Source organism: Protopterus annectens, chromosome 2.part1 (assembly GCF_019279795.1).
Source record: "Protopterus annectens isolate FY-2018-M chromosome 2.part1, PAN1.0, whole genome shotgun sequence".
In the NCBI taxonomy this organism is placed as follows: domain Eukaryota; kingdom Metazoa; phylum Chordata; order Ceratodontiformes; family Protopteridae; genus Protopterus; species Protopterus annectens.
Window position 1 is genome coordinate 1,747,723,160 of NC_056729.1, and position 24,537 is coordinate 1,747,747,696.

General features: G+C 40.7%; 1 protein-coding gene across 1 annotated transcript in view; it reads left to right on the top strand.

Annotated features, from left to right (window-relative positions):
• The window catches only part of LOC122795024 (ribonuclease inhibitor-like), a 553,493-nt gene that overhangs the window by 343,931 nt on the left and 185,025 nt on the right, over nt 1-24,537 (top strand). Inside the window, exons 9-10 of the mRNA XM_044063606.1 lie at nt 15,597-15,683; nt 19,489-19,575. Of these exons, the coding sequence (XP_043919541.1) occupies nt 15,597-15,683; nt 19,489-19,575 (174 nt within the window). The remainder of the gene's footprint in view (nt 1-15,596; nt 15,684-19,488; nt 19,576-24,537) is intronic.

Here is a 24,537-nt window from a genome sequence, read left to right on the forward strand (position 1 = left end):
TCTTTAGCAATAAGGGGATCTGGAGATATTCAAGGAGTAAATGTGGGAGATTATATTACAAAATTAGTACATTTAATAGTATATAATGTAAATATTGCACATATTGTCCTGCTTTTTTACATGATGCTATGTACCACATTTATAACTATTTCGCTTCTGAGTGAAATTGATTTATTGATGGATTATACATTAAGAATGCAAGTTGTGTAATGGTATAAGAATGCTTTCTAGGTATTTTAAATAATGCTTCAGAACCATATTATATCTGTACATATGTACCTTAGCTAAGTAAAGATGAATGGTGCAATGAATAGAAGTGTTGCTTCTTATATATATGTTCTCTGGTTCATCTTCTAGTTGGGTTGCTTATTGTGTGGAGTTTCCATGTCCTCCTTGTATGTATTTTTTCTGGGTGCTTCAGTGTTAACACAAAGACAGGCAGGATGTGGATTTGTACTGTAGTTCTAATGTGTGTGTGTGTGTGTGTGTGTGTGTGTGTGTGTGTGTGTGTGTGTGTGTGTGTGTGTGTGTGTGTGTGTGTGTGTGTGTGTGTGTGTGTGTGTGTGTGTGTGTGTGTGTGTGTGTGTGTGTGTGTGTTGGGTGGATGTAGCTAAGATATTTTGTACACATTTTTGCTTACTTTTGCATTAAGCATTTGTAGCAACTAAATAAAATTTAAGTGGCCAACAGATTAAATGTAATGTCAGTGCCAAGATGGACTTTCTTAGTCATCAAAAGGCAATAAATAAACAAATAAATAATTTAATAAAGACGTCTAGATATTTCATATTAACCCACAGCATTCTCCTAGGGGACTTTGGCAATCACTGTGTAGATCTGAGGTAGTATCAGGTTACATGATTAATTCTGTCAAAACTGAAACGTTATGCCTTTGTTGTACTCCATTGCATGAATTATTGAAGAGCTTCCAGTTCAGCTGGCAACCACCTTGGCTAATGCCTACAAAACTATATTTCATTTAATTTTAGGGAAATTGCAAAAGGTATCTATTCATAATTCATGAAGTGGAAAGATTTTATGTGACCTTTAAAACAGAAATTATTGGAGGTGAGGATAAAACTGTTTCCTAAACTATGTTATGTTATGCAGGCACTGTGAGAAGGTCCAGACAAAGGGCTATGACTTTTTTATGTTTATAGGTTCATAGATGTGTACTAGGCCAATGGCCCTGGAGCCTTTATAAGCCTAGCCCATAGAAGTGCCCTGGCACTATGCTGCCATTAGTTCCTGGTGCCTCTATCAAGTAGAGTCACTGGCGTGATCCCCGGGGTGAACTTTCTATTTCCCATCCACTCTCTCGAAAAGAGCAAGTGAGGTGCTCTGCTTGACATCTGTGGGAAGTCTATTGTAGAGCTTCGGCAGTCTCTGGGTTATGAACCTGTCCCTCCAGCATGTTCTGTTGATTGTGGTAATGAGGTTGAGGTCCCTGGAGTGTGTAGTGCGGAGGGATTGGGATTTCTTTAGGTGTAACATTTCTAACAGGGCTGGGTCAGACATGGCTTTGTAAGTCAAGCAGAAATTGCCTCTTAATAGACGATATGAGACAGAAAAGATGGAGTTTTTTTAGTCTGTCCATGCAGGGCATGTGTTTAAGGCCTAGGATCCTCTTTGTGAGGTACTTTTGTGGCCTTTCCAACTGTTGCAGGTGTTTAGTGAGGCACATGCCAAATGGGGCATTATACTCGATGATTGGTCTAATGAGGGAAGAGTAGAGAGAGATGACCTCTTTCTTCCTGGATGCAAAATTCTTGGTAATGAGATGTGCCACATAGAAGGACTTTCTGACCACAGTGGCACTGTGGTGGTTGAAGGAGAGGTTGCTGTCAACCTGTGTCCCCAAATCTCTTATAACGCCTTCAGTGTTCATTGGGCTACCATCAATGTGGTAATTAGTGGGAACTGAGTTTTTCCCAAAGGGAATGACAATGCATTTTTGGAATTAAGCTTAAGGCCATGGTTTTGGCACCAGTTGTTGGTGGTCTCAGTGAGGTCTTTCTGTAGGATGTCTTCATCACTTGGGGAGTTAATAATGGCTCCCAACTTGCAATCATCAGCGAACTTGGTCAGCCAGAATCCCTCCATGTTGGCCTGGACTTCTAAAAGTAGATGCCAAACAAAAGAGGACCCAGGACTGATCTCTGTGGGACTCCACTCATGACTGGTCGGCAGTCTGAAATGGAGTCTACTATTTTCACACTGTGGGTTCTATCTGTAAGCCAATTTGCAAACCACCTAGTGATATAGTGGTTGATGCCTAGTTTGGTGAGTTTATCAATAATTCCTGAGTGAGGAATGGTATCAAAGGCTTTGGCCAGATCGAGGTAGGCTGTATGATCTGCCTTGCCCTCATCCACAGCTCTGGTGACTGACTCAAATAAGTCAACCAGGTTGAGCAGGCATGATCTACCCTTCACAAAACCAAATTGCTTGGGATCCAGAGTTTGGAGATTGCCTATATCCTTCTTAATTAGGTCCATGGTGATGTGCTCCATAGCCTTATATGTCCGACTCGTTAGGCTAATGGGGTGATAATTCCCAGGGTCTGTAGTTGTTCCCCCTTATTCAAGGGACAACTATAGCAGTGCACCATTTGGTAGGGACAAAGCCTGAGGTGAGGCTGTGACTGAACAGGGCACACAGATGTGGTGCCAGTTCACTTTGTAGTTCATGTAGAACACAGCCAGGGATATTGTCAAGTCCCATGGAAGCTGTATTCTTGGCCTTGGACAATGCAGCTTTAACCTGTGCTGCAGTAATGCTGAGTGCCTGGCATTCTTCTGGTATTGTGATTGGTCCTAGGGGGGAGAGGGGTAAAGTTGGCAGTGAATCTGTTGGCCAGTATGTTGGCAATATCTGTTGGCTCAGTATAGGAAGTACCATTGTGCAGTAACTCAGAGCAAATCTGGGTATTGCCGTGGAGATTCTTGATATAACTGTAGAAGGCTTTGTGGTTGTTTTTAGTGTCTGCCACAATCCTGACTTCATAGCTAGCTGTAGAGGTTTTGATGAGGGATCTCAACTTTTTGTTGAGGCTAATAAGGGAGTTTTTCCATTCTTGGGACTTCACCATTTCCTGCAACAGTTTCTTCCTTCTGTTGTAGAGTTTGTTAATGGCAGGGGACCACCAGATTGTCTTCCTTTTTTTGGAGGAGAGCGTCTTGGTTCTGTTGAGTATGGCTAGTTCCATACATTTATGTACATGTTCGTACAATGCATTAGTGTATGATTCATTGGTCATGCACCTATTTTCTATTTGCATGGGTGCAGTGAAGTTATCCACCTCTGTTTTTAGGAGTCCAAAGTCAGCGTTGGAAAAGTTTTTCATGGTGGCTACCTTTGCTGGTGGTGTGGGTGAGATGTGGATTTCCCTGGCTATTAGTTTGTGGTCGGATCTAACCAGGGAGGAATTGACTATTGGTGTTGAGCAACTGTTGCCCATGTTAGTAATAACCAGGTCAAGGATGTTGCTTCCTCTAGTGGGGGTAAGAATGAGCTGGTCCAGTGCATTGGAATTAATGAATTCCAGGAAGCGTTGGGCAAGTGTATTGGTGCATGAATAGTTTTCCCATTTGATATAGGGGTAGTTGAAGTCAGCCAGTATGAGAGTGTTGGGTTGGACCCTAATTGTTTCTATTGTGCTGTAACAATAGGTTGTGATTAATATAAGAGAAAATAATATTGCACATTATTTGGTGGTCACTTAAGCCTAGACATCAGTGTTACTTTCATTCTACTTTCTGTAGAGGGGACTATAGTATCTGTGATATCTCTAGACAGGGAAGAGCTATCACATATCATTAATAGCATTTTATAAGGATACTATACAAAAAAATGCAGTTGGAGCATACCGCTCAACTGTCCAGATTTTTGCCCCATAATTTTGGTTTGTTCCAAATAAAATTTGTAGTTTTCTAACAAATCATGAAGGATTGAACTCATTAAATACTGAAATACATTTGAGTACAGACTACAGACTCTTGAAAAAATGCTTACTAATGCAAACACCTGTTATTTTTATTATAAGAGCAATATTTAAAAATCTGTCTCTGATTCTGGGTCTTTGTCGCTCCATTATTTTTATCTTTGCCCAGATTTCTTGCACTTAGAGATTGAGAGGTGTGAGTTGGTGAAAGGACTCATCCATATCTTTCTTTTAAATTATTTAGAGTAGTCAGGGAAATTGAGAGGATGGCATGTTAACATGCACATTATCCACTTGCTTGATCATGGAAAAACTACAAAGAGTAGTGTTAGAGAACAAGTATAAATAGCACTGCTTTACTCAACCAGTTCATAGTTCCTCTATACCAAAGACCTTTAGGAGTTCATATCCCAAGACATCTGGTATCAAGGTTATTCCTAGACCTCTCAAAAGCTTTTGATACTGTTTCTAACTCTAAGCTACTAACTAAACTATCTGATTGCAGTCTCTCCACCTCTGCTATTCTCTGGTTCTCCAGCTAGCTTACTAATAGGCTACAGTCAGTCAGAGGGAAAACTACCTGCTCCCCTTTTTTACCTATCCAGATAGGAGTCCCCCAAGGTTCTATTCTAGGTCCTCTTCTCTTCAATATCTTTACTAACTAACTCCACTCATCCTGCAGAACCTCTTCCCATATACAATATGCTGACAGTTCTACTCTTGTATACCTCTCTGATAACATCACTCACCTTCATACTATTACTTAAAACACGTTTCTCACCATCAACAATGGCTAACTGATAATTAAACAGAAGTTATGCACTCACCATAACGTTCTTTCTGAGTTGATGCTCTTCATTTGTCTTCAACTGGTGGGTACTCAGATCTGGCATGGATCCAACTCAGACACATTTCCAATAGCTGATCTGAGCTCCAAGCTCCTCCCCTACCCATAATGCCTCTGCCTCCCTCTTCCCTTCAGATCAAGTTTGCTGCCCACCACAGCATCCCAACCTGACTCAGAAACATTGTCCCATGACAAAAGTCTCCATAAGCAACAACAGGAGAACAAAGGCATGCCTATGTGGTGACCATTCCTCTTCTGGCCAGACCACCACACAGCCTACACAAGGCAGCAGGAAGAAGGGAGGGATGGTTGAAGACAAATGAAGAGCAACAACTCAAATGGAATGTTATGGTGAATGCATAACATCTTTATCTGAAGTTGTTGTCTTCATTTGCTCTTCAACCTGTAGGACAGAGTCCCCAGCTACTAAACACCTGGGAGACCCTCATGGAAGGATATTCTAGAGCATGGCAGGGACAAATGATGCCCTGTTCCTGGATATAATGTCCAACATGTAATGCAAGATGAAAGTATGTGAAGAAGCCCAAGTAGCTGCAGAGAAAATGTCATCTAAGGATACTCTTAACCAAAATGCAGCTGAAGTAGCCATAGATCTAGTGGAATGCACCTCACATGACCTAGTGGGGATAAACCTCTAGCTGATTATGCCAGGGTAATACACTGGGAAATCCAATGGGCAATAGTGACCTTCAACACTGGTTTCCATAAAAAAAAGGCTTAGAATAAGAAATAAAGAGTTGGTCAGACTTACGAAAGGATTTAGTCCTATGTAGGTAAAAATTTAACTGTCTATGCACATCCAACAAGTGCAGTTTATACTCTCCCATATTTTGAAAATTTGGGAAGAAAATTGGGAGATTAATCACTTGATTAATATTGGACTCTGAAGCTACTTTAAGAAGAAAGGATGGATTAGTGGGCAAGGGCACCCTGTCCTTATGAAATATCAAATAAGGATGCTTGAGTGACAGTGGTTTGGCAGATGTAATAGCAACCAAGAAAGCCATCTTCCAGGACAGAAATTGTAAGTCCACTGAGGCTGCAGGCTCAAAGGGGAGGAGGGGCAAGACCAAAGCTTACAGAACTAGCATGAGATCCCAAGGAGGTGTTAGGTCCTTAACTGGTGGCCAAAGTAAAAAGGTGCCTTTAAAAAGGCATCACAAAGCTAAGAAGAAGCTAGAAAAACCATATTGTCACCTACATAAACGTTAGATATAGCTGCTAGTTGGACTTTAACCACAGAAGAAATGGCACCTTGCTGAAAAATACTTGCTAAAAATTCTAAAACTGCCAGAACCGGAGCAGTGAAGGGGTCTAGGTCATGCTGAGAAGCCCAAATAGAAAAATGTTTCCACTTACTGGAATAAACCTTACTGGTAGATGATTTATGAGCTGCAACCAAAATCCTTTTGACCGGGGAAGATAACCCGGGAGTCCTGACTATCATGGGAACTGGAACAGCCAAGCAGTGAGCTTCAGACTGACCAGGTCTGGATGGGGAATCCCTGAAGAATGAGAGATGAGATCCAGAAATGGATCTAACATCCAGGGTGGGTACGCAACATGAGACCACAGAGAGGGGAAACATACTTGATGAGGCCAGATTGGGGCAATGAGAATAACAGAGCTCCCCAGCCTGCGAGCTTTCTGAAGAAATTTTGGGATGGGGCAGAGGAGGACAAACATACAGAAGACCGGAGGACCAAGAATGAACTAAAGCATCTCTGGGGGCTTCCCCCTGAGGGGGATTCAGAGCAAAAAATACACTTCAATTCACATTGGAAGTAGAGGTGAAGATATCACAGCAAGGCTAACCCCACTTGAGAAAGATCTGTTTTGCTGCCATAGGAGTCAGAGACCACTCATACAGCATCAGGATAGACCTGCTGAGCCTGTCGGCTAGAATGTTGGACCTCAACAAAATGTGCTTTGCTACCAGAAAACATCCAGTGGAGATCACCCACTCCCACACTCTCATGGCCTCGTGATACAGGGGATAAGACCTGGCTCCCCCTGCTTGTTCATGTACCAGGTCACCAACTTATTGTCTTTCTGGATATCAATCATTCCTAGAAGAAGATGGGCATGGAGAGCTTGCAATGCTAGGAGCACCGCCCTCATCTCCAGGACGTTGATATGCAATCGAGTCTTGTAGGGGGACCACATACCTTGGACTGTCCTTCCAAAGCTGTGCCCCCCACCCTAGTAGGAAGGCATCCATGGTCAATGTGGCTAAAGGGGGAGGCAGAAGAAAATGGCAACCCTAGAGAAGATCCGGAGAATGATTCCACCACAGAAGAGAGTCCCTGCACACCCAAGGTACTCGAATAGGGAGAGACAATGGAAGATCTAGCATGGACCATTGAACCGCAAGAGTCCATTGAAGTACCTGCATGTGTAACCGGACCATGAGTAAGAGAGTGTTCCTGACCCCCATGGACCCTAACACCCATAATACCAATTCTGCCATCAGCAATTGAGCTTGAAGGATACCGAGGTCATGTTGTTTTAGAGACTGGATGCTCTCTGAGGTTAGAAAGACCTTGGTTTGAATCATGTCCAACTTAGTTCCAGTGAAATCTAGCACTTGAACTGGAGCCAGTGAAGATTTGTTGAGATTGATGCTTATAGGTTCATAGGTTTATACTAGGCTATCTGCCCTAAGGCATTTATAAGCCTAGCCCAAAGTTTTGTGGCTTACGCCACCCCTTATGTGAAAAAATACTGTACCCATTAGTTTGTTGTGCTTCTGTCCAGCAGTGACACAGAGATGATTCCCAGGGTAAACCTACGATCTCCCATCAATTATGCCCAACTGGTGGACTAAGTGAAGCAGAGAATCCCTCACTTGGCAGAGTTCATGCCTGGAAGGGGCAGCAAGGAGCCAATTGTCCAGGTAGGGGAAGATCTGGAATCTCTGTAGCCTCAGGTGAGCCAGTACCACTGCCATCACTTTGCTGAACACCCTAGGGGCTGTGGTGAGATCAAAGGGGGGTGCTTTCAACTGGTAATGACTGCCCCCAGCTGGAAGCAGAGAAACATCTGAGAGCACCTGTCCATTTTCATGTGGTAGTATGCATCCTGAAAGTCAACTGAGCACATCCAATTGCTCTCTTGCAGAAAGGGCAGGATAAATTGAAGAGTGACCATCCAGAATTTTGTCTTGGCAACTGAGAGTTTTAAGATGGAGAGATTCAGAATGGGTCTTAAGTCCCTTGTCTTCTTTGGCACCAAAAAGAATCTGGAATAAATGCCTAATCTGGCCTGATCTTGGGGTAGGGGTTGGATGATTTGATTTTCTAACAGCTTTGCAATTTCCAGTGCTGCTTCCTCCCTTTGTTTTTGCTGAAGAGGTGATTGATTGAAAGGGATTAAATAGCATCTGGATATGATTTGCTCACACAACAATCACCCATAATTGACTCCCAGGGCATTGGGTGTAGCAAGAGGCATCCCACGACTGCCTCCAGAGCCAAGCAGCCGAGCAACCCTTCAGGGTTGCTGCGTGGGTCTGTCTGAGAAAGGCTCTCAAGACCCTTGATTCCTAGGAACCCCTCTGCCTCAGGGGCAGCATCTATCAAATCCCCCTTTGCCTCTGGGGGAAGGTGAGTCCTGAGTGTCATGGGGTTAGCTCTAAAATTTCTTGAATCACATCTTCTTGGTCGCCCATTGATTCCTTGAAAAGGTTCGTTGAGGAGCCGAAAAGTGGATCCCAATGGCAGACAGAGTCTTCCCATCTTTTTCAATCTGGTCTGGAGTGTCACGTACCAACTTTGCAAATAAGGTGAAACTGTCGTATGGGGCATTAGTAAAAGACACCTTAAAGGGCTCCAAGAAGGCATAAAACTGGAACCAGGCATGATGCCTGATGGCAACGCCCTCGGCAGCATGAGAGAGGCGATGCATAGAGGTGTTATCAATCGATGTGAGGGTGGCCATTTGAGAGGAGAAACCTTTCTTGTCCTCTGCTGACATGGACCCAGGGGTAGACTCCGTGATCTCCTTGACCACATTTCGCTGAAGCCTAATCACATGTGCCAAGTAGTTCAGCTTATGCATTGAAAATGTCACTGAAGCATACTCCCACTTCCCAAAATGGTCCATTGTCCTGGACTCTCAGTCCAGTGGATGAACTGTGGAGCTCTCCTGTGTGAGCTCCTTCTTAGTGACCACTGCCACCACCATGACATATACAGTGGATCCCTTGGTCCTGTAATTCCTGTCAAGTGTTTGTGGATTGACTCCACTGTGGCTGCCTCCTTCCATGCCCGAGATGTAATTATGTCCACCAGTGGATCTGCAGGAGGGGACACCCAGGAAGTAGAGTGTCCTGTGCCAAATGCCTCCAGGAACACCAATTCATCCTGGTTAGGTTTCTGGGAAGATCCCCCCCTCGCTGTCAAAGGATTTCCATGATGTCTCCAAAGGAGGTATCCTCGGTGAGTGACCAGGGGGAACCTTCTCCCTCCTCTATATCAGTGTCTTCCATGATGGACTCTGACAGGGAGTTCAAGTGCCTCCATTTACATGTACATTTCTGAGGTGCCTTTTCAGTGAGGGTTTCTGGGGAGGAGTCGCCAACATCTCGCTGTTCCCAAGTGGGAGCGCCCAAGGGTGAAGTGGTGGCATGTTGCCCTTGAAGTAGCAGGATGGATGGATCAGCACCAGAAACAGAGGGAGCCAGGGCAGATTCCAAAGATGAGATCATCAAGGGTCTTGATGAGATTGAGAAAACCCTCTCCACCATGTCGAAAGCAGAAGGGGAATGGACCTCCTGAGAAGGGGCTACAGATAAGTCTACAGCCCTCTGAATCAATTGGGGAGCCAAAGCTAAACCTCCATGTGCTGAGATTCCAAGAGGAAGGGTCTTCTCCAAAAAACTCAGAGCTGATACTATCCCCTCACATCTGGTGCCAAGGCTAAAGCTCCGAGAGCTGGATGGATCCGAGCTCATTCGATCCAACCTACTCAAGGTAATGGCCAGCATAAAGGTACAAGGTACTGTTGGCACCAACCCCCTCCCAAGGGCTCCAAAACTGGGATCCAGATCGGAGAAGGAGTAATTGGTATGAACACAGACTGCCTGCCCCCTGCTCCAGATGGAAAAGCAGCAGGCAAGACTCCCATCTGTATCTGTGTGCAGATAAATCTGCGCATCATCCTGTCCACCTCTGCTTTGGAAAGGCTGCAAGTGAATCTGGAAAAAGAGGCCACTGATACTGGCATAAAAGGGTGGTGAGGTGAAGTCTGAGCAGGTGAATGGGTCTAAAGCTCCTCCATCTCCTGAGAAAAATGAGGGAAACAGAGCCGAGAGACTCCATTTTTGGAGCAGAGCGGACCTTGGCTGGTTGACTAGCAGAGGATTAGCGATCAGGGGCCCACATCCTTGGCTTGTCCTTGTGCTTAGCTGGCTTGTCCCTGTCCCCAGACCTCTTGGCGGGACTTTACGTCCCAGAGGACAGGGCAGAAACAGAAATAGAAGCTGGGTTGCGGAGGTCTGAGCCCTGACTGTAGGAGGAGGAAGAAGGCATTTGATAATCAGCTTGTTCCTCCTGTCCATCAATGTGCTGAGATGGAACCCCCATGCAGATGGAACAGGAGGACACTAAATGAGCAGCTCCTAGGCACTCAATGCACAGGGTGTGGTCATCAGCTGGGGAGAGCTTATTGCCACACTCCGTGGACTTACGGAACCCTGATTTGAGGGTCTCAGACATGACTGAAAAACTGAGAGGCCCAACTAGATACACACACACACACACACACACACACACACACACACACACACACACACACACACACACACATGCTCAATAGAAATGCAGAAAGAAAATTAAGTAGAAAAAGGTATATAGATAGAAGAAAACACAGTCACTTACCTCAACAGAAGCTCAGAGCAATGGATCATGATGCTTACACCAAGTGCCACAAATGAGATGTGAAGAGAGGAGGGAGACAGGGGCATTATGAGTAGGGGAGGAGCTTGGAGCTCAGATTACATGCTGGAAATGCGGCCGAGTCAGATCCGTGCCGGATCTGAGTACCTGCAGGTTGAAGAGCAAATGAAGACAACAGCTTCAGATCTTATCCTAAACCTCAAAAGAAACTCCTTCTCTTCCTTCTTAAATCTCACTCCCATCATAAAACCACTTTTACCATTTCATCTCGTGATAACACTATTATTAAAGCTGAATAACACATTAAGCTCCTTGGCTCCATTATCAATGAGCAATTAAAATTTGACCTCCATATTCAACAAAGTAGCAAAAAGACACATCAGAAATTAGATATCCTCTATAGAAATAAAAAAAAATGTCCTGTCCTCTGACTCCAAACCTGGTCTGGCACAGGCATTCCTCATTCCGTGCCTCCTTTACCCCTCCCCTATACTTACAGATCTACAATCCACCTTAATGACAAAACATGAACAAACATATAACAAAATCCCTAGATGTGCCAGCAACCTCCCATATAAATCTCAACTCTGCCTTGCTCTAATACAACTCCAGTGGCTTGAATTCCCCCAGTGTCTACTTCTATCCCAGCTACAAATCACACACTCCTTACAAAATAAACCCTCATCCTGTCCTTCCCTCTGATCTCTAGTGTCCATCTATACTCCTGCTCATACTGTCCGCAGCTGTGATCAACGACTTCTTGACATATACAAACCTAATAAAAACAGGCAAACTACTTTACAAAAATGGTGTCCCAAGCTTGGAACAAACTTCCCCCAAATATTCATAATATCAAATACACAAACAGCTCCAAAAAAGAACTGAAAATCTATCCTGATGACTCAAGCTCCTGTCCATTCCAGGACCCTACCTACCCCCCTCCATTCACCTCTCTTTATCATCACACTCATATCTCCTAGGTAAATAGATTGAGTTATTTATATTAGCCCAAATGAGAAGCTTTCAGCTGCTTCATTGTACTTATTTTATTTAAGTAGCAACACATCTATGCTATTCTACCTAGATTGTTTTCTATAATAGAATGTAACGATATCTTGAATATTTGATTTTTAACTCTAGTCTCCAAAGTTAGTTTATCTTCTGTCACCTACTCAAGTCTATCTCTGTTCTTTATTACCATGACATTTTATCTTATATAAACTTTCTATGTAGCTGTAAATCTCTTATTTGTACAGTCTTGTATGTATGTACTTTTTAAATTTGTACAGTCTTGAATTTATGTAATCTTTTATTCTTGCACAGTCTTGTATTTATGTAATTTTTTGCATATTCTGGAGCTTTTCTCCTCAGGTCTCCACTGAAAATGGGCCTCTGGCTCAGTTGGACTAACCCAGTTAACAGATGACAAATAAATAAATAAATACATCTGAAAGATTCTAGCTCTTTCTATACCTGTAGGTGAGGAGTGGGGTATATGATTCCTACACAAATTTAGGAGTGCACAGATAAATGAATTTGTAGGACAATCCAATTTATCTGTTTTTCAGAAACTACATTACAAAATGCTGTGTATGTCAAGTTAGTACTGCACAACCATTGCAACCTAGACTGTGATCTGAAAACGGATCAAAATTACTAGTTATGGAGATAATATCCATACTGAATCTTTGAGTCATGTTTATGTTAAAACTTTTATTTTTGTTTTATATTGAGTAGACTAAAGGGCCAGATGTAGCCATTTTTTAAAAAAAAATTTTATCTGATAATATTGTGTTTCTTCAAAGAAACTGTCAATAACTTATTTAATATTCATATCACTGTTTAACAATACAAAAATAGACTAACTATATAGTAACTAAACACTGACAACAATTCCCAATATATTATGCAGGAAATTATGTATCTCAATATTTACATATTTAAAAGGAAATCCAAAAGAATATTTGAGCATGGGGGACTTAGTACTGTATGTTTTAATGTAAGATATACTGTCTACCTGTAAAACAATATGGTTATGCCTTTCTCAGAAAATAAAGTGGAATATAAAGAAAATATTTTAACATGGAAATGTGCTATGCTGCATATTCCACCAACAGGACTAGATTTATCATTAATAAAAATGCTAGTGGTGACCTTCTACATTACAAGAACATGGCCAAGCATTCAGTTAATTACATGGAATGACTTCCAAGGTACTCTAATTAAATGCTTAAAAGCATGCGAGATTCTACCAAAAATATGAACTCTTAACGGTATTACAAGAGAGAGTTGGGCAAAAATATTTGGGTTAATTAATTAAATGGATTTATTTTAAAAAGTAAACAAATTAATTTCCTTGCTTGTGGTTATTTATTTTTACTTCTTGCATTCATATAACCAATGACTAGATGGCTACATTCCTTTGTGAACTTGGGTATTGTAGATTCGCAGCACCAGCTGGAATAAGTTCATTGCTTCACTTTTTTGCTATTATTAACGCATAACTGATGACATATTATTGTGTTATTTACTAAAACATGTTGGTTTTCAATTATGTTTGTTGGTTTAGTGCTAGTTTGGAATCACTTGTATTAGGATAATTTGATTTTGAAGTGAATTATAGCTATTGTACGTCATTTAAAAATAATTGTAGAGCTTATTATCCATGCATCCATTTCAGTCTGCTTCTTCTTGGGAGGCTTGTAATGGTTGCAAGCTGAGGAGGATAGTCCTTACTTTCTTATTATCTGCAAGACCCAAGGTATGATGATAGATAAAATCCCTTCAACACATTCGAGATTTGCTTTAAGGCCTCCTTCCAGTTGTCACTGAATTATATACTTCCTTTTGAAGGCACCTAGGGAACATCTTCACATGGTACCCAGCCAGTTTAGCTGACTATTTGCAACACAGATAAACAGTGGCTATAATCTGAGTTCTTCCTATGGGTATACAAAAGGCAATTAGTCTAAGAGCTTAGGTATTGCAGTTTACCTATTAACTCTGACAGTAATGGACTAAGTACAGATCTTGAGTGAACATATGCCTACCTATCCATTTCTTTAACTTGGATTTAAAGACACTGAGGAACTACTTCATCTGGCATTACGGGGAAGCTTATTTCAAATGTAAGACACTCTTTGAAAGAGAGTGATATCTGTCTCACCAGATGGTCCTTGTGTTGTGAAATTTTCATATGTCAGGCAGAGATTGCCAGGCAGGAAAATTAGAATAATTGGAGAAACCCCATTCAAATATGGGGTTAACAATTCCACATATACAAATACTAGAGATCGGTATTGTATCTGCTGGAACATTGGAGTCGTGAGGCAGAAGTCATAACTGTTTAGCTCTCCTGAAAAGGATCTCTCAGTGTTGAAAACTGAACTTCTGACTCTGCAGAGACTGAAGCCTAAATCCTGTGACTCAGATCTCTCAGCCACAGTAGCTCGAGAAACTTAGACCACCTCCATGAATCAGGACCCTCTGCCTTCTGTAATGTCTTGTTATCAAAGACAAATGTACTGTTTGTTGGGGAGGGGGCGGAGTGGACATATAACGTTACATGAACTATAAAGGCAGACTAGACAGAATAATTGTCTCCTCTGGCCATCCCATGAATGTATTATAAAGCACTTATGTAACACCCACTGCTTTTCTTTGGGAATGTCAATAAATAAATGATTTACTTCAGAAAAAGCTTACATCATTGGTCACTGAAGCATCAGACTCAGTCGCTAAGACATTGCACTGTTTACTTTATCACCTTCTTAAGTAGAGCAGACTTCAAACAATACTCCATTGCTGTCTTTCTTGCATTGGCCTTATGTTACCACAGCAATGTTTATTTCAGCAATGAATGGTACTGATAACATCAATAAATTACAGTGTAACGATTACTTTTTGGAAAGTGACAGAGCAGTAGTCATATCGTACCTGAAAAGGTAAAGCATGATGAAAAGCCCTCTTCTGACACGATCAGATTTCAAGATTTCTCATTAATTTTACATTTGGAAAGAATTTCTGAAAATGACAATTTTCTGTTCTATTATCTTTCTCAAATAGTAAGGAAATTGAATATGCCCACTGAAAATCTGTTAAGAAGAGCTTGTGGCCTATATTCATGAAAAAAAAAGAAATTCATCATCATTCTTATTGTCATCTCTGCAAAAATCATTGAAAAAAATGTCCCTTTGTACTCTTTCTGCCTGGCAACTAAAATTCTGTACTTAATTGTTGTTAAGCAAGGCATACAATTGGGTGATATTATTATAAATACATCACTGTTCTTCTTTGCATGACTGTAGTCCTTAAATTTATGATGTACCTCTGGAATTTACTGTTGCTCACTGTTGAAAAGGAGTAACAGAAACAGTACTGCAGGATGTGATTATACTAAGAAACAAGATCCTTTCTTGAAATGTTGGCATAAGAATGACTTAGTTAATTAAACCACTCTGCTCTAGATGGGCTATATACATCTGTTATCCTCTATTTAATTCCATGGACTCCAAGCAAGTTATTTAAATAGACCAATACACTTGCGTTACTTTTTACTAAGAAGTGCCCATGTTAGCCTGTTAGTGACACATAACTAGTGAGGCAAAAATAAATGCAAGAGAATAAAGCATAATTCAAAAATAATGCTATTTATCTGTGAAAGAAGATATACAGATTTAATGTCTGAACTATACCATATGACTGAAAGTGGAGCAAAACTAGGAAAAGGCAACCAGATGGGAGACAGACAAGTTAGACCAGTGTTTGTTACCTTTATAAAAGACATAACTTTAAATGTGCAATATCATATGCAATCACAAATGACTATGTATTCAAGCTGAGATCACACAGGTGGGTTTGACTATGTTACCTTTCCGTTTGAATGCAGCCTATCAAAGAACAACATTGGAGATGAAGGAGCAGCATACCTGTCTAAAGCCCTGCAGAACCCACATTGTAAAATAGTGGACATAAGGTTAGTATCGTTGTTTACTTTCCAGATTTAACACAGCCATATGCAGGTGAGGAGTCAGAGGAGGAACCAGCAGCAGCTTTTTAACTGGGTAAATTTACATTTGTTTTGGGTTTGTCTATTTATAACTTTGTCCAGATGTAAATTTGACTATTCATAGTGGAAGCCTGCTTTGATTTGTAGCTACTAGCTCTGTAAGAATGCATGATTAATTACATAGCACAAAGGTATCTAAAATAGCACTCTACAAAAATTCAGAGATGATATGAATGGATCGATAAAGCTATGTACAATAAATGTGTTGGAACAAAACGAGAACTTGTATATGCAAAGTTAAGATGGAATCCTTTTCAAATAATAATCAGAAGTAACAAGCACTGGGTTCCAATCTGAACCATTACTGGGTACTCCACAGATTTTCTAAAACGTATGAGGTAAAACAAAGGCCAGTTTACAAAAACATTGAATGAAACTGATAGTAATAATCTCAAGACCAGCTGAAAGCAGCATTTGAACTACTGCAAGAGTTAGTCTCCATTCTAGATTGCAAATCAAAAAGATTGTACTTTTTTAACTGCATCAATGAAAAGCTTAATGTTTAGCAATATCGATGTCCAAATTTTAGCAGTCTATACACATGCAGGTGTTTTAAATAACTCAGTTTAGTACATGCAGACAGAATTATATCCTGCACCAAGATATGTTGGTTACTGTAAAGATTTGACTGTAGTCCATCTCATGTAAATCTGTTGAGACATAAATCATGTTGTAGTACTTGATTTTATTCAGAGTAGGTTTAGCAGCTCACTGAGGATCACAAAATATGAACTTGTATGGTAGAGTGTATGTAACTTTATACACATACAAAGTAGTTCCATTGAAATATTCATCCATCACAATAAGCACTTCATACTGAAGTTAAATAAGGAAATAAGCTCTTTCTTTTGTCATCAAAATGACAGCTCAGATTTGTTACACTCAAGAAAGTGTTCCACCTTGAAGACTTTTTTTCATGATTTAACGTTCAGTAAATTTCCATTTTCTTTACAGCATTCCATTTATACAGCATTTGTTATAAGCAGGGTCAAAGTGCAAAGTAATTCTGTCTGTCTCTACAATGGTTCTTGCTCATGCAAGGTTTGATGATATCTTGTTGTCCATACTGTAGCTTGGCTTTTATTTCAGACTACAACATCATGTCAGAAATAAATTCATAGAAATCTAACTTACATAGTTTAATACTGTTTTGAAGAAATTCATTCTGATTCTTCTCTTCAAACCCCAATGTGATCCTTTCACCCTGCTCACTGCAAAATCCACTGCAAAAACCCTCCCTGCTGCCTCAGAAGATTATCTCAAGCAATATCAACCCTTCAAACCTCATAAACCAGATTACACTGTAATGACCATTCCTTCAATATCCTTGCTCTAAAACTCTGAGAATCCCTTTCCTCATACATGAAGGACCTACAGTCTTTTTTTTTGTAAAACACAATTTTATTGATTTACAGATGCAAAGGAGAAAAAAAAAGAAGAATAAACATTCTTACAATAATAATGGATTAATCCTGAAAGGTAAATATAAGCAAATCAAAATATAACCTATATACATATGTGCCAATAATAACAAAGAGATTCCATAAACATAGCAATAAGGTAATGTCAGATAAACACTTAACATACTACAATTCACCTTAAACCACCCATATATTTCTAGAGAGATGGGGGAAGTTAAATATCCAACACTTCCAGTTCAAGACTAATATGGAAGATGATTACTGAAGAATAAATGAGCATGTTAAAAGATCAAGAGTAGAAGGGGTAAGTTGAGGTATTTGGTAGGAAGTAACTGTTAATCATTAGACAGGAGTAGAAAGATAAAGTCCCATAATCTCTGGTAAGTGGCCCGCTTACGGGGATTAATTATTAGCAATTTTTGAGAATTGATGTACTGGGTAGCCAGAGCCTTAAAGTCCCTCTAGGATAATTTAGAGCAATCCAGCCAGTGCTTGGTAATATAGAATTTAACCAGGAGGCAGAGAGTAATTAGGGCATGGAGCTTAAGTTTAGGTATATAGATATTCGTAATATGTAATAGCGCCAATTCCCAGGATAGTGTAGATTTGTGGTATCCCATTTTATCTAAGCGAACCTTGAGTGAGCACCAGATACTGTGGGAATATCTGCAAAACCACAGTATATGCATGATGTCTGCATGTGGGTACGAGCAACAGGAGCATGCAGTGGAGACATTTGGATCAAATTTGTTTAAGTGGACTGGAGTTAAATATAAATTATTTACAATCATAAATTGTGTATAAAAAAGTTTTTTATAGGGCGAATACATAAGAGTATAATTTATAGCCTGAAGTTTCTCCTCTATCAAGAGGCTTGAACCCTGTCGATCCCAGTAATCTGCAAATATGAGTTTTCCTTGGTTTAAAAATGCGGAGAAGGACCTGTAGGCCACGGATACCATGTTTTTCTTGTTAGTTAAGTTTTGAAGTAGGGTGGCCACCTTGATTTGTTCCATCTCAGTACTAGGAAAGCTGTGGAGTACCGATATGGTAAGCTCTCTTAGTTGCTTCAGGACAATGATATATTTTTTAGGTAACTCTAACACCATACGTAGATCTGTTAGGGATAAGTGATTATATTTATGTATATCCCATACAGTAAAATCTTTAATTAACGGGAGATTGGTTCTCAAAGAAGGACCTACAGTCTTACTCCAAATTCCAGTCACAGCTCAAGTTCCACCTCTGTAATAAGTCTCAGCATAAACATCTTTCTGTGGACCAAATTACCTAACCACCTGTTCATAATCTAACACCTGTATATGTCTCCTGTTTTCCATTCCCCCACTCTGAGCAATGCAGCACTTAAATACATTGTATGTTATGCATTGCTTCATTTGTACATATTGTACATAATTTGCTGCCTCAACTATTTGCATCCTAATTATTGATTTCTGTAATTTGTTTTATACTGTTTGTAATTTCCTCTATGTTTTGAATGCATTCACCGGGGCTATACCTGATAGTAATTATTTCCGATCAGTGTTCTTTTCTGTAAGTCAAACAGAAATAAAAATAAGTAAAACAAATGGGGTGAGTTTGTCAGTGAGAATGTATTTCACATAAAGAAATGGGGTGGGAGGTTAGTATAATGGTTAAGGTATTTACCTTACAGACTCAAAGTGCAGGGTTTGATTCTTACATGGGGTTATTGGATAGGCTTAAAATAGCCTACAAGGGCAATTAGCCTAGTACTAACTTATGAATCTTCACTTTAGAGACACAAGGTATGGGGTTTGACTCTAACATCAGGCCATTGTCTATGCTTAAAATGGTCCTTCAGGGCAATTAGCCTAGTATTCACCTATAAACAGCTACTGTCAATTATTGCAGAGAATTAAGGTTATGGGCTGTTAATGAACTGCTTTTTGCGATACAGGGTTTGATTCTCTCTGCCTTAATTTGATTACTATGTAACCTTGAGCAAGTCACTTAACCAGACAGTGCTTTGGGGTAGTTGGGGAAATGAGCTAGGTATGTCACTGGTCTCCAGGATTTCATGGCTAGCAACTACCCATGAACCACTCCCTAGAGCTCTGAATTCAGAATAAAGGTTAAGATTGTGTATTATGTGTGTAGATGGTAAAGTGTTTTGTAAGACAGAAATGTTTGTTACCTATTGTACTGAATGTTCACTGTAAATATAGGGCATTATATGTACTTAGAAATGACTGATCTATTCAGAGATTAAAAACTTGCTTTTGATTGTGTATTTTTTCCTTTGCATGTAGATTATCTGAGAACAACATTGGACATGAAGGGGCAGTACATCTTTCTAAAACCTTGCAGAGACCTCATTGTAAACTACAGAGCATATAGTAAGCGGTTACATTTTATTTACAAATGTAGTAACACTGCAAAATGATTTTAAATGCTGTAATCATTATATACATCTATTTGATTTTTGTAAAGCAGTTAGGAAGTTTAAAGACTGAGATAGTTGTGTAATGTATTACTAAAGCATATTTGTGCATCAGTGTATCAAGGTATCTAATTTCTGATTATATGAATTCTTCCCCAGAAATTAATAATCCCATGGATTCAATAAACTCTGTGCAGGAATTCTGCTAATCCTGCATGGAGTGAATCATGTCCGTGTACCCGTAGCTTTAACAGCAGCGCGCCTTGCATATTCATGAAGCACGCTCCTGCTAAGGCTAAATGGACACAAGCACTACTGAGTGCAAGGGGTGTGTTTAAGTAGTGCATGCACATCTAACACACCCCCTGCACAAAGAAACTACCATAAGGATGTTTTTAAAAGCATTTCAGTGTCCATGGACACTGAAATAAAATAAAATGAGTATTTCAGTGTCCGCGGACAGTGAAATGGATAGGGGAGCAAGAAAGCAATGCAGGGGGTGTGTGACAGGTTGTGTCACACACCCCTGCATTGTAAAAGTGCTATACGGCCATACACCTCCACTGTACAGGTTTCTGCAGAATGCCCAGATGCCACCTCACATACCTCTCAACCTCCTAGAGCAAAAAAGCTGTACAATGCCATAAGTAATGAGTGAACAAAGGCACAAAAATAGGGACACTTTTTAAATATTGTACTTACAAACCTGGAAAGTTGCTAGAATAAAAGGTTTGCAGTAGCACAGACTTCCTGAAGAGTATGAAGACTGAAACCCAAATGTCTGCCATTGTACAAATGCCATACGACCATACCCCTCCACTGTACAGGTTTCTGCAGAATGCCCAGATGCTGCCTAACATACCTCTTAACCTCTAGAGCAAGAAAGCTGTACAAAGCCATAAATAATGGGGGGAGGCAAAGGCACAAAAATAGGGACACTTTTTAAATATTGCACTTACAAAGCCAGAAAGTTAATAGAATAAAAGGTTTGCAGTAGCACTGATATCCTGAAGGGTATGAAGTCTGAAACCCAAATGTCTGTCAGTATGTTCTGACTTAAACCCCAAGTAATTTGGCAATGATTTTTTTAGAAAACCACCGTCACACGTCCTAAGTTTGTAAGAGCCATAATTAAAATCTGTCCCTATGTGTTCCTTTACAATTTTGCTTACTGTTACTGACAAGGAGTACAGATACATGTAAATAAAGTGGGTTTATTATTTTTTTTCCATTCTCAGGTATGTTTAAGCATAGCTGAGCGGGTGTGTGCATTATGGCCCTCTGCTCAGCACTGCTTACACATCCAATAGGAGATAAAAATATACAGCAACAATCCTATCATTGAGATAGAGTAGGGGTTAGAGTGCTGGATTTGTATGTGGGTGTTCATGGTTCAAGTACCAAAACAGGCACTTTAATTTTACATGTGAAAGCAGTGTTAAAATTATTATTTTTATTTTAACTTATGTAGTAATTGACATTTGTCAACCAGGGTAGTGTAGCTGGTCTAAAATGTAAGTGTGAGTGCACATAACATTTAAAAGCACCCATGTATACACAAGTGTCTCATACAATATAGTCACACCCCATGGTAATGTAATGAAAGCACATAGAGGGACATCATATAAAGTAAATCATATACACTTACTAATATGTCAGTAATGCTTAATTAAGTCATTATCTTGAGCAGTGGTTAGCAGTGCTCAGCTATGCTAAGCCGGTGTAAGCATTGCTTAAATGCGAATGCTATGCAGCAGTCAGCTCAGCTAAGTCAATTTGTGCACTGGTAAGAAGTACTTAGCAATTACCCATTTAAGCATTGCTCAAATCAGCTTAGCAGGTTTGCACACTACTTAGCTGAGCTTAGCATTTTCAAAATGGTCTAATGACAGCAAAGGGCAGGAATATAGTCTTATTTAAACAGCATAAGTGGGAATACAGCCAGAGTCTGTTATAGCTTGCTCTGAGTAGGAACTATGGCAGGTGATGGTGAGGGTTTGCACTTTTGGGCACAGTGCTGGGGCATTTTGCAGTCCAGTATCATTGCTGGACTCCTTGTATCTAACCATGACGGCAGACTGCTGCATGGCCAGTACCAGGGCTCACAGTATAAAGTGGAGGCCTGGGACCGTCTGGCATGCAACCTCACCAGTGCCACTGGTATCTCCTGAACTGGCGAGCAAGTACGGCATCAGTATGCCGACCTAAAGGAGAGGAAGTGTGAGCTCCTGGCTCAATGGATCCAAGATGCTCGAGACAACCATGCACTAGCAGTTTGTAAGTATCTCAGATATAGCTGTACCAAATTCTAGCCTGAGTATGTGATAGACAGGTATGCATAATGTTTATTTCTCACCCCTACAGCTGTAGCAGAGTGGGCTAGTAATATTGAAGCCCATGCAGACAGACTGACCTGGATGCACCGACAGGCTGGTGAGTACAGATCTATCTTGCAGTATATAGTGCCATAAAGTATAAGGAGTACATTTGTTTACTGCCAGAAGGTACATTGTGTACAGTCTCTAATGAATAAATGATGTTTGCCACACTAATATTGATTCACAGGATATCCATTAATAAACGTGTCATTTCACTATAATAAAAAGATTCATACTAGAAACTGTCATGCTTACTCTGGTATGTGGTTGTAGAAATAGAATGTGTAGAGGTTCTTCACAGCAAATATGGCTTTGACAGCATGAATTAACTGAGATTGTTCTGAGAACCAGCAAGTATGCAAAACAGTAGAATGTGGGGTTGTAAAACATGATGTAAAGGAAATATGTAATACTGTATGCACTAAGATCTGAACCCTGAATACTAATGTCTGCAGTACTATAGTGTATCTCCTGCAGCATTGCATTCTTGTGTTAACCTTTGCTTTCCAGATGTTATTATTTCAAAGAATTAATACACAATACACTATCTGTCATGCATGAATCACAGGATTACAAAGTCAGACAGTCTATCCCACAGAGTATTAGGCAGAAATGAGGCAAAAAAGACAGCAGTTCCCAGTAAATCAGTGTGATGAGAACTAGCCTTGTAGTTCATTTTAGCACACCCACACACGGTTCGAATTCAGAAAGTTGTACTGAGATGTGAGCATATATACACTGAGGAAATCATGAATATTTATAGGGACAGTCAGATAGTGGTAACAGATATTTTCTCCACAGGTCTTACAGGTAAAGAAATGTTTGCTGTAGCTTTATGAAGGGTATACCAATACATTGTGTACAACTTAGGTTCATAGGTTCATACTAGGCTATCTGCCCTGGGGCATTTATAAGCCTAGTCCGATTGTGTTTGGCTTACGCTACCCCTTGATTTGAGTATACTGTGCCCTTTTTAAAGTTTAGTTTACTGGGCCTCTGTCTAATAGTGACACGGAAATAATCCCCGGGACAAACCTACGATCCCCCATCCACTCATCAAGATTCTTCTTGAAGAGAGTCAGTGAGGTGCTCTGCCTAACATGAATTGGAATTCTATTCCAGAGCGAAGGGAGCTTCTGGGTTATGAATCTGTCCCTCCAGCATGTTCTATTTATTTCGGTGCTGAGGTTCAAGTCCCTCGAGCGCGTGGCTCTAAGGGATTTAGATTTACTGAGGTGGAGCATGTCCATTAATTCTGGGTTGGACATAGCTTTATATGTCAGGCATAGATCGCCTCGAAGTAGGCGGTATGCAACTGAGTAGAGCTGGAGTCTTTTTAACCGAGCAGCATATGGCATCTGTTTGAGTCCCTTGATCCTCCTGGTGAGGTACTTTTGGGGTCTTTCTCATTGCTGCAGGTGTCAGGTAAGGTACATACCAAAGGGGGCATTGTATTCTATGATGGGCCTGATGAGGGATGAATAAAGGGGCACGATTATCTCTCTTGATCTAGATGTGAATCCTTTCATGATGAGGTGGGCAATGTAGAAGATCTTTCTAACCACTTTGGCAATGTGGTTGTCAAAGGAGAGATTGCTATCAACTTGGGTCCCCAGATCCCTAATTACTTTCTCTGTACTTAATGGGTTACCACCTATGTGGTAATTTGTGGTCACATTGTTTTTGCCAAAGGGTATGACTATACACTTTTTGGTATTTAGCTTTAGACCATGGCTCTGGCACCAGTTATCCATCTCTGCGAGACCTTTTTGAAGGATGTTTATGTCAGCTGGAGAGTCAATTATGGCACCCAGTTTGCAGTCATCTGCGAACTTGGTGAGCCATAGTCCTCCCACGTTGGCCTGTACCTCAGAAAAGTAAATACCGAACAAGAGAGGTCCCAGGACAGAACCTTGTGGGACGCCACTTGTGACCGGTTTCGAGTCTGACATGGCTCCAGCAACTCTGACTCTGTGGGTTCTGTCTTTGAGCCAGTTTGCAGCCTATCTTGCGACATAGGGGTTTATATTTAGGCTGGATAGCTTATTTATGATGCCCGAGTGGGGTATTGTGTCAAATGCCTTTGCAAGGTCCAGATAGGCTGTGTGGACTACCTTCCCTTCATCTATGGCCTTAGTGACTGTTTTGAAGAAGTCGACCAGGTTCAAAAGGCAGGATCTGCCCTTGACGAAGCCAAATTGGGTAGGATCTAGTGTCTGTAGGTCCCCAATGTCTTTGTTTATGAGATCAATGATGATCCTCTCCATAGCCTTGCAGACTAGGCTAGTCAGGCTTATGGGGTGATAGTTTCCAGGGTCCGTAGAGGCGCCACCTTTGTGGAGTGGGACCACTGTTGCTGTACGCCATTCTTTGGGCACATATCCTGTAGTGAGGCTGAGATTGTACAGCAATTTTACTTGAGGGATTAGTTCTTCTTGGAGTTCATGTAGGACGCAACCTGGGACGCCATCTGATCCCATGGAAGCAGTGTTTTTTGCTTTGGAGAGGGCGGCCTTCACCTGAGCATCAGAAATGTTTGG